At 70.7% G+C, this 10,269-nt stretch overlaps 1 protein-coding gene across 1 annotated transcript; it reads right to left on the reverse strand.

Moving 5' to 3' along the window:
- Positions 1 to 659: 659 nt before the first annotated feature.
- AMHR2 (anti-Mullerian hormone receptor type 2) lies at positions 660 to 9,680 on the reverse strand. The gene is given in 16 exon segments (XM_087771639.1): positions 660 to 1,658; positions 1,741 to 1,922; positions 1,925 to 2,029; positions 2,032 to 2,046; positions 2,182 to 2,214; positions 2,809 to 2,992; positions 4,068 to 4,204; positions 4,281 to 4,428; positions 5,367 to 5,527; positions 5,614 to 5,728; positions 6,587 to 6,811; positions 7,524 to 7,633; positions 8,056 to 8,145; positions 8,598 to 8,771; positions 9,335 to 9,484; positions 9,578 to 9,680. Coding segments are annotated over 16 exon segments (1,905 nt in total). The 5' UTR covers positions 9,603 to 9,680; the 3' UTR covers positions 660 to 1,607.
- Between the last annotated feature and the right edge of the window lie 589 nt (positions 9,681 to 10,269).

Here is a 10,269-nt window from a genome sequence, read left to right on the forward strand (position 1 = left end):
GGGGCAAGGGGGTAATAAGGGGCAGGAGGAAGGGGGCAGGAAGGGGGTAATGGGGGCTGGGGGACAATTGGGGGATAATGGGGGGGCAATGGGGGCAATAGGGGAGGGGGGTAATGGGGTAATAAGGGGCAGGGGGAAGGGGGCAGGAAGGGGGTAATAGGGGGGTGGGGGGCAACTGGGGGGCAGTGGGGGCAGGAGGAGGGGGCAGAAGGGGGAATGGGTGGCAATGGGGGCAATAGGGGAGGGGGCAAGGGGGTAATAAGGGGCGGGGGAAGGGGCAGGAAGGGGGTGATGGGGGGAATTGGGGGCAATGGGGCAGGAGGAGGGGGGCAGGAGGGGGGAATGGGGGCCAATAGGGGCTTGGGGGGCAATAGGGGAGGGGGGCAAGGGGGTAAATAAGGGGAAGGGGCAGGGAGGGGGTAACGGGGCAATTGGGGGACAATGGGGGGCAATGGGGGCAGGAGAAGGGGGTGGGAGGGGGAACTGGGGCAGGAGGGGGGCAATGGGGTCAACTGGGGGCAACTGGAGGGAATGGGGGGGCAGGAGGGGCAATGGGGTGGGGACAGGTTGGGGGGCAAAGGGGCAGCTCCCCTCCCCCCAAGGGGCTGACGGGGGGTTGTGTCCCCCCCCAACGGCGCGAAGGAGATGCTGACACAGCAGGGGGTCCCAGAGCTTTATTGGGGGGCAGCGGGGGCACCCCAGCACCCAGCACCCCGCCGCCCGGGACCACGGGGTGAGGGGAGATGGGGGGACCCCGTGGGCATGAGGACATGATGGGCAGGGGGACACGGGTGGGCACGGGGGTCATGGATGGACACGGGAGGTTCCAGGTGGCCATGGATGGTCATGGGTGGACATGTGAGGTTCCAGGTGGTCATGGATGGTTCCAGGTGGTCATGGATGGTCATGGGTAGGCACAGGAGGTTCCAGGTGGTCACGGATGGTCATGGGTGGACACGGGAGGTTCCAGGTGGTCATGGACGGTTCCAGGTGGTCATGGATGGTCATGGGTAGGCACGGGAGGTTCCAGGTGGTCATGGATGGTCATGGGTGGACATGGGAGGTTCCAGGTGGTCATGGACGGTTCCAGGTGGTCATGGATGGTCATGGGTAGGCACAGGACATTCCAGGTGGTCACGGATGGTCATGCGTGGGCACAGGAGGTTCCAGGTGGTCATGGGTGGTTCCAGGTGGCCATGGATGGTCATGGGTGGGCATGGGAGGTTCCAGGTGGACACGGGTGGTCATGGGAGGTTCCAGGTGGTCATGGATGGTCATGGGTGGACACAGGAGGTTCCAGGTGGTCATGGATGGTCATGCAGGGGCACAGGAGATCCCAGGTGGACACGGGTGGTCATGGCTTCACACAGGTGGACATGGGTGTTCCTGGGTGGTGATGGGCACACGGTTGGCCACAGGAAGACGTAGGTGGTCCCAGGTGGTCACGTCTGGCTATGGATGGTCACAGCACCCAGGAGGACATGGGTGGTCTGGGGGGGTCACAGGAGGAGACGGGTGGTCCAGGGGGGTCACAGGAGGCTGTGGGTGGTCACGGGTGGCCACAGGTGGCCATGGCAGGAGATGGGTGCTGGGCGGTGACGGTGGCCTCAGTCGGAGTCGCTGCTGGAGGAGGAGGAGGAGGAGGAGGACGAAGAGCGCTGCAGGGGGACAGGACAGCCATGAGCACCCGGGGGGGGCCAGGGGTGACCCCCCCGTGTCCCCCCCACGTCCCCCCCTCACCTTGTGCCTCTTCTGAGCCTTCTTCATCCTCTTCTTCAGCTTCTTTGCCGCCTTCTTGTCCAGCCCGGGGGGGTACAGGGGGGGCAGCCCGGGGTGGGGGGGCTGCAGGGGGGCACCCCGGGGGTCCCATCGGGCATGGGGGGGCCCCGAGGGGGCCAGGGGAGGCCCTGGGGGGTAGGGGGCTGGCCGGGCCCCCCCAGCGGGTTTGGGGGTACTGCGGGGGGGGGGGGTAGGCGGGGTTGGGGGGTGGGGGCTGGGGGGTACGTGGGGTTTGGGGGGTACACGGGGTTGGGGGGGGCGGCTGCCCTGGAGGGGGGAAGAGAAAATTGAGTGGGGGACCCCAACCCCCTCACTGCCTCGGTGGAGCAGGAGTGGGGGTCAAGGCAGCCCCCCCCAAACTTTGGGGGTGTCGTCCCCCCACCCGGTTTGCCCCCCCCTTACCTGCACCGGGGTCCCACATGGTGGGCGACAGCTCTGGGACCTGGAGGGGGCACACGGGGTGAGCGGGGGCCCCCCAAAACCCCAGGAGGGGTCCCTGGGGAACCCCCACCACCGTGGGGACCCCCCGACTCCGAGGGGAAACTGAGTCACGGCAGCTCAGGGGGGCCCTGCCGTGTGCCCCCCCCTCCGGGGCTGGATCCAGGGAGTGGGGGGTGCCGGGGGGGCATTTAGGGGTGCAGGGGGGGATCTGGGGGTGCAGAAGGGGTCCGGGGGGTGCACGGGGGCTGCAGGGAGGATTTGGGGGTGCAGGGGGGATCTGGGGGTGCAGAAGGGGTCCGGGGGGTGCACGGGGGCTGCAGGGGGGATTTGGGGGTGCACGGGGGGATCAGGGGGTGCAGAAGGGGTCCGGGGGGTGCACGGGGGCTGCAGGGGGGATTTGGGGGTGCAGGGGGGGTTCGGGGGGGGTCCGCTCCCACCTGCCGCCTCCGCTCCGGCCGCGGCCCCTCCCGGTAGGAAGCAGGGGCGGGGCCCCTCCCCGGGGCGGGGCCGGGGGGGCGGGGCCGGGACGCCTGGGCTCTTCCCTCCTCCCCCCCCCCCGCCCCGCCGTGCCTCAGTTTCCCTCCGCACCCACCTCTCGCCCAGCGGCAGCGGGGGCGGCCCGGAGGCCGGGGACCCCCGGGGGGGCGGCAGCGGGCGGGGGGGGGCCGGCAGCCAGGCGCTGCAGCCGCTGGAGCGCCCGCTCGGCCGAGAGCCGGGCCTCGGGGTCGGGGTCCCAGCAATCCTCCAGCAGCTCCGGCAGAGCCCCCCCGGGCTGCGGGGACACCCCCCCACCCCACCCCCGGCCTCAGTGGGGAGCCCCCGGGTTGGGGGAGCCCCTGGAAAGGACACCCCTCCCCCCCCGGCCATGACATCCCCAAGCAGGGACCCCCCCAGGCAGGGACCCCCGTCCCGGGCAGGGGGACCCCCCCCAAAAAGGGACACCCCCCCCAGGGTAGGGGGACCCCTTTGCACCCCAGGCAGGGACCCCCTGGCCATGACACCCCCAAGCAGGGACACCCACACCCCCCCCGGGCAGGGGCACCCTCAGGCACCCTCAGCAACTCTGGGCACCCAGGCAGGGACTACCCTGGGAAGGGGCACCCCTGGGCACCCCCAAACACCCCTGGGTACCTGGGCAGGGACCCCCCTCATCCCCAGGCAGGGGCACCCCTGGGTACCCCCCAAACACCTCTGGGCACTCAGGCAAGGACCCCCCCCAGGTCGAGCCCCCCCCAGACACCCCTGGGCACCCCTGAACACCCCATGGCACCCAGGTACGGAACCCCCCAGGGCAGGAACCCCCCCCCCGGACACCCCGAAACACCCCATGGCACCCACACATGGACCCCCTCCCCTCGGCACGGGCACCCTGGGTCATCCTGCACCCCCCCGGGACCCTCTGGACATGGACCCCCCTGGGTCACCCCTGCCCATGGGCACCCTCAGCATCCCGGGGCACCTCTGGGCACCCGGGCAGGGACCCCCCAGGGCAGGACCCCCCCTGGACTCCCCCAAACACCCCTGGGCACCCAGGCAGGGACCTCCCCAGGCATGGGCACCCCTGGACACCCCGAAACACCCCTGGGTACCTGGGCAGGGACCCCTCTTCCAGGCATGGGCACCCCTGGGTCCCCCCCAAACACCCCTGGGCACCCAGGCAGGGACCTCCCAAGGCAGGACCCCTTGGACACCCCCGGGCACCCCGAAACACCCCTGGGTACCTGGGCAGGGACCCCTCTCCCAGACATGGGCACCCTTGGTCACCATGGGCACCCCTGGGTCCCCCCCAAACACCCCTGGGCACCCAGGCAGGACCGCCCCCCCCATGGGTGCCTGTCGGGGCTGACCTGGGGGGCGCGGTGCCAGGCGGGGGGGATGAGCGGCCGCCGCCGCTCCTCCACGGCCAAGCGCCGGAGCTGGGCACCCGTGGGGCTGGCACCCAGCTCCGCCTCGTACGCCAGCCGAAACGCCGGCACGGGTGCTCCTGTGGGGCAAGGGGGGGTCAGCAGGGATGGGTGGGGGGGTCCTGCGGGAGGGCAGGAGCACCCATGGGTGCTCACCGGGGCTGAGGGCCTGGCAGCGCGAGAGGATCTCCCAGAGGAGCAGCGCCAGGGCGTAGACGTCCGCCTGCCGCAGCGCCCGGCCCCACGCCCGCAGGTCCAGGCTCTCGTCCAGGATTTCGGGTGCCAGGTACCGCTGGGTGCCCGCCTGCGCCCACCCGCACTGCTCGCACGGCCCGTGGGACACAGCGAGCACCGGGGCACCGCGGGCTTGCACCAGGGCCGTGCGTGCACGTGCACAAGGGTAAGGCTTGCACCAGGGCCGTGCACGCGGGTGCGCCAGGGTAAGCCTCGCACTGGGGCTGGGCTTGCACGCGCGCCAGGCCCCAGCTTGCACCAGGACCACGTGTGCACATGCGCCAGGGTAAGGCTTGCACCAGGGCTGGGCTTGCACGTGCACCATGGGAAGGCTTGCACTAGGGTCGTCCTTTCACGTGCACCAGGTCCCACCTTACACCAGGGCCATGCTTGCACGTGCACCAGGGAAAGGCTCACACCAGGGCCGTGCTTGCACCAGGGCTCAGCTTGCACTAGGGCCATGCTTGCACAGGCACCAGTCCCCCCTTGCACTACAGCCGTCCTTGCACGTGCACGAGGGCTGCGTTTGCACCCGCACCCCACTGCCAGCAGCGCGAGGGGGGCCCGTCCCCATCCCCGTCCTTTTCCCTGTCCCCATCCCCATTCCCATTCCCATTCCCATTCCCATCCCATCCCTGTCCCCGTCCCCATCCCATCCCATCCCCATCCCATCCCCGTCCCCATCCTTGTCCCCATCTTGTCCCTGTCCCCATCCCTGTCCCCATCCTTGTCCCCATCCCCTTTCCCATTCCCATCCCATCCCTGTCCCTGTCCCCATCCCCATCCCTGTCCCCATCCCCATCCCATCCCCGTCCCCATCCCATCCCTGTCCCCATCCTTGTCCCCATCCTGTCCCTGTCCCCATCCCTGTCCCCATCCTTGTCCCCATCCCCTTCCCCATTCCCATCCCATCCCTGTCCCTGTCCCCATCCCCATCCCTGTCCCCATCCCCATCCCATCCCCGTCCCCATCCCATCCCTGTCCCCATCCCATTCCCATCCCTGTCACCTTGCGGATGGGCACAGCATGGTGGGCGCTGGTGCCAGCCTGGGCGCGCGGTGGCAGCGCCAGCGCCAGCCCGAAGTCCCCGATGGCGCAGGTCCCATCCTCCCGCACCAGCACGTTCTGGCTGCTCAGGTCCCGGTGCACCACGCTGGGCTTGTACAGGCCTGGGGGGACGGGGGAGGGGGTGACAGGAGGGGGTGACACCCCTGCAGAGACCAGGCGAGCTCGGTGCAGGGGTGGCTGCGCTCACCGTCGCGCCAGAGCTCCTGGTGCAGGAAGGCCAGGCCGCGGGCGAGGGAGAGCGCCAGGCGCACGCTGCCGGCCCACGTCCCCACGTGCTGCCCGAGGAAGTGTCGCAGGGAGCCCTGGGGACACGCGTGGGGACACGGGGACACGCGTGGGGACACGCCTGGGGACAGGGGCAGCCCCCCCGGGAACGCACCCAGCTGCACCCCCCCTGCCTGCAGGAGCACCCGGTGTCATGGCCACGGTGCAACCTGCGTGGGCACCTCCAGCAGCCCCTGCACGCGCGTGTGCGACTCGAGCGGCCCGTGCACACCCGTGTGTGCACTCACAGCAACGCTCCCACATGCACCAGCACCCCTGCACACCCCTGCACACCCCTGTGCACCCCCAGCACCCCCTGCACAGCCCTGTGCATCCCCAGCAGCCCATGCACACCCGTGTGTCCACCCACAGCAACGCTCCCACACGCACCAGCACCCCTGCACACCCCTGCACACCCCTGTGCACCCCCAGCACTCCCCTCTGCACCCCAAGCAGCCCGTGCACACCCATGTGTGCACCCACAGCAACGCTCCCACATGCACCAGCACCCCCAGCACCCCCCTGTGCACCCCCAGCAGCCCATGCACACCCATGCACACCCTGAGCAGCTCATGCACACCCATGTGCACCCCGAAAAACCCATGTGCACCCCGAACAACCCACGTGCACCCCCAGCAGCCCGTGCACACCCATGCACACCCTGAGCAGCCCATGCACACCCACGTGCACCCCGAACAACCCACGTGCACCCCCAGCAGCCCATGCACACCCATGTGCATCCCGAACAACCCACATGCACCCCGTGCACACCCATGCACACCCTGAGCACCCTGCACACATGCCCACACAACGCCCAGCACCCCATGCGTGCCCCCCAGCACCCCTCCCACCCTCGTCAGCACCCCCAGCACCCCGTGCCCCCCGCTGCCACTCACGGCGGGGTAGAGCTGGAGGACGAGGAGCCCCCCGCGGGCACAGGGCCCAGCACCCCGTGTTCCCAGCAGCCGGGCCACGTTGTCGTGGTCCATCAGGGGCAGCCCGTGCACGGCCCGCTCCGCCGCGAAGCGCCCGGCTGCGCCCGCCGCGAAGGCCTTGATGGCCACCGGCCGCTGCTGCAGGGTGCCCCGCCACACCGCCGAGAAGCGCCCCGCCTGCAGCACCTGCCGGCGCCCACAGCACCCGTGGGTGCCCGTAGGGACACCCCGGGTGTCCCCTCTGGGTGATGGGGTTTCATCCGGGCTTGGGTGACCCCAGCACCAGGGACAGGCAGCCCTGGGCACCCATGGGTGGTGCCAGCCCCAGGAACCCCAAGCCTGTACCCTCAGCGCTGGGCACCCGTGGATGCCCCCATTCCTGAGCGCTCCCGTGCCCAGGGATCCCCATCCCCAGGCACCCATGGGTGTCCCCAGCCCCAGACACCCCCACACCCAGGGATCCCCATCCCCAGGCACCCATGGGTGTCCCCAGCCCCAGACACCCCCAAACCCAGGATCCCCAGGCACCCATGGGTGTCCCCAGTCCCCTATGGGTGTCCCCAGCCCCAGGATCCCCCAGCCCCAGGCACCCCAAACCCAGTAGCCCCAGTCCTGGACACCCACGGACACCCTCAGCCCCGGGCTTCCTTGTGCCCACCCCTGAGCTGCTGCCCCCCCGTTTGTGCCCGTCCCATGGGTGCCCCCCAGTCCCCTCCCCATAGAGGTGCCCCCAAGTGGGTGCCTCCCCAGTAGCCCCCTTAAGTGGCCCCCATTTGGTTGCCCCCCCAACCTCCCATCAGGGTCCTCAACTGGGGTGTCCCCCCAGGGTCCCCCGTGGGTGCCCTCCCCGTGGGTGCCCCCTGCCACGGGTGCCCCTCGCCCCGTGGGTGCCCCACACCTGCAGGAAGCGCAGCGCTGGCAGGTCCGGGCTGGGGGGCTCGGGGGGCACCCCGACCCCCTGGCACCCCCGGGGCGGCCGCCTTGTGTGGGCCCTCGCCCGTCGCAACCCTGGTACGGGGACATATGGGACACAGGGACACCGGGGACCCCCCCCACCCGGGGACCCCCCATAATCAGGGACACAGGACCTGGGGACACCAGGGACCCCCAGGACCCCCTCACCCTGGGGACGCAGGGGATATGGCACCCCGGGACCCCTGCACCCAGGGACTCCGGCATCCTGGGGACACTGGGGACTCCTCACCCAGGCACCCTCACACCCAGGGCTCCCCAAGACACTGGGACCCCCCTGCCTCGGGGACAGGGTGACACGGCACCTGGGGACACCCCCACCCCAGAAGACCCGCACCCTGGGGACACCAGGGACGTGGCCTTTGGGGACACCCACACCCAGGGACACCCAGGGGACACAGGGTAGGGGTGGCCTGTGCCCGGGGGTCCCCGTGTCCCCCCCGCGTCCCCGTCCCTACCGAGGACGCCCAGGCAGGTGAGGAGGAGGAGGAGGAGGGGGCTGGCACCCCACAGCCACAGGGTCCCCGCGGACCCCACGCGGCCGAGCACTGGGGACAGAGACCGTGGTGACACGGGGCCCCCACACCTGACGGGGACCCGGGCCCCCCCTTTTTTGGGGACTCAGGGCAGAGACACCCCATGGGTTCCCCAGCCCCCCGTGGGTCCCAGGACCCCCCCCATGGGTCCTCCATCCCCATATAGGTCCCCTATAGGTCCCAGGACCCCCCCCCATGGGTTCCCCATCCCCATATTGGTCCCCATAGGTCCCTTAAGGGTCCCAGGTCCCCCCCATGGCCCCCCCAGTCCCCCACGGGTCCCCTATGGGTCCCAAGCCCACCCCATGGGTGCCACATCCCCCTATGGGCCCCCCAAAGGTCTCAGGGTCCCCCACGGGTCCCCCCAGTCCCCCGTGGGTCCCCACGCCCCCCACCCCTCATGTCCCCCAGCACCCCCTGGCCTCCCAGTGGCTCCCATCCAGCCCCCCAGTGCCCCCCAATACCAGGGTGGTGGCGGGGCCCCAGGGCTGTCCCCGTCCCCGTCCCCGTCCCGCTGGCGTTGCCGTTGCAGAGGTGGCCGTGGCAGAGGCAGACGAGGACGGCACCGCCGGGGGGGCCCGCGGCACTGGGGGCGCAGGTGGGAGAGGGGCAGGCAGCCCCCCCGCCCCCCCAGCAGCCTGGGGACACCGCCACCGTCACCGGGGCACCCCAGGGTGCTGGCGGGGGGACCCCGAGCCTGGGGCTGGGACCCCCCCGTCCCCGGGACCCCCCCGCCTGGGACACCCCCCCCCCCCCCGCAGCGCTGCTCCATCCCAGCGCCGCTGTAGCTACTTCTCAAGGCCAAGGTCAAGCGCAGCAGCTGGGAAGGGACCCAGGCGCCCGGGCTTCCCCCCACCCCCCCCCCCAACCCCCCAACTGCCCCTAAAGGCAGGATCAGGCCCCCGCATCCTGCCCCATCCCCTTCTGCCCCCCGATACCCCCCAGGGCAGGATCAGGCCCCTCCATCCTGTCCCATCCCCTTCTGCCCCCCCCCCCCCAATGCCCCCCAGCACAGCATCAGGCCCCTCCATCCCGCCCCATCCCCTTCTGACCCCCCCAATGCCCCCCAGCGCAGGATCAGGCCCCCGCCCTTTCTCCCCAGCAATACCCCAGGGCAGGATCAGGCCCCTTCTCCCCCCCCATGTCAGGATCAGCCCCCCCACGTCACGATACACCCCCGGGGAGGGGGGGGGGTCCTCACCCTGCACCAGTGCGTGGCTCTGGTTCCAGATGCCGATGCAGCACTGGCCGGGGGGGCAGCGGACGGTGCCGGCCTTGGCCCCCCCGGTGCCCCCCAACCCTCCCCGCACGCTGGGGTGCTTGTAGGAGACGCAGCTGAGGTTGCGGGGGCCTGGAGGGGGGGGGACACACAGTGACAATGGCTCCCAGCCCCCCCAAAAATAACTCTCCCCCCCCCCAGGGTGGGGGGGTCCCCAGCACCCACCTGGCAGCTCCGGCGCCAGCCCCATGGGTGCCTCCGGCTGCGGGAAGGGAGCTGGCAGGATGCGTGCGGGGGCCGGGTGGGAAGAAGAAAGCAGGGTCCTGGCCAGAGGCAGCCCTCGGGGAGGAGGAGGAGGAGGAGGAGGAGGAGGAAGGTGCTGCCCCCGCAACGGGGAGGAGAGCGGGATGGGGTGCCCCGGGTGGGAGCCAGCCCTCACCGCCCCCCCCAGCATCACCCACAGCCCCAACGCCCCCAGTGCCCCCAAATCGCGCTCCCTGCCTCAGTTTTCCCCCAATCGCACTCCCTGCCTCAGTTTCCCCCCAAATCACGCTCCTGCCTCAGTTTCCCCCTCCAATTGTGCTCCCTGCCTCAGTTTCCCCCCCAAATCACGCTCCCTGCCTCAGTTTCCCCCCCAAATCGCGCTCCCTGCCTCAGTTTTCCCCCAATCGCACTCCCTGCCTCAGTTTCCCCCCAAATCGCGCTCCCTGCCTCCGTTTCCCCCCCAATTGCGCTCCCTGCCTCAGTTTCCCCCCAAATCGCACTCCCTGCCTCAGTTTCCCCCCCATGGCAGCCCCAGCTGATGCCGTGCCTCAGTTTCCCCATTTTGGGACTGAACCCCCCCCCGAAGCAGCCGCGCTCCCCCCAGTCGAAGGCCCGCAGATTTCCAGACAACGCCAGCAACTTGTGTTTATTAC

The sequence above is a fragment of the Nipponia nippon genome, unplaced genomic scaffold (assembly GCF_047370975.1).
Source record: "Nipponia nippon isolate SJK-2023a ecotype South Korea unplaced genomic scaffold, ASM4737097v1 scaffold_35, whole genome shotgun sequence".
NCBI classification, from domain to species: domain Eukaryota; kingdom Metazoa; phylum Chordata; class Aves; order Pelecaniformes; family Threskiornithidae; genus Nipponia; species Nipponia nippon.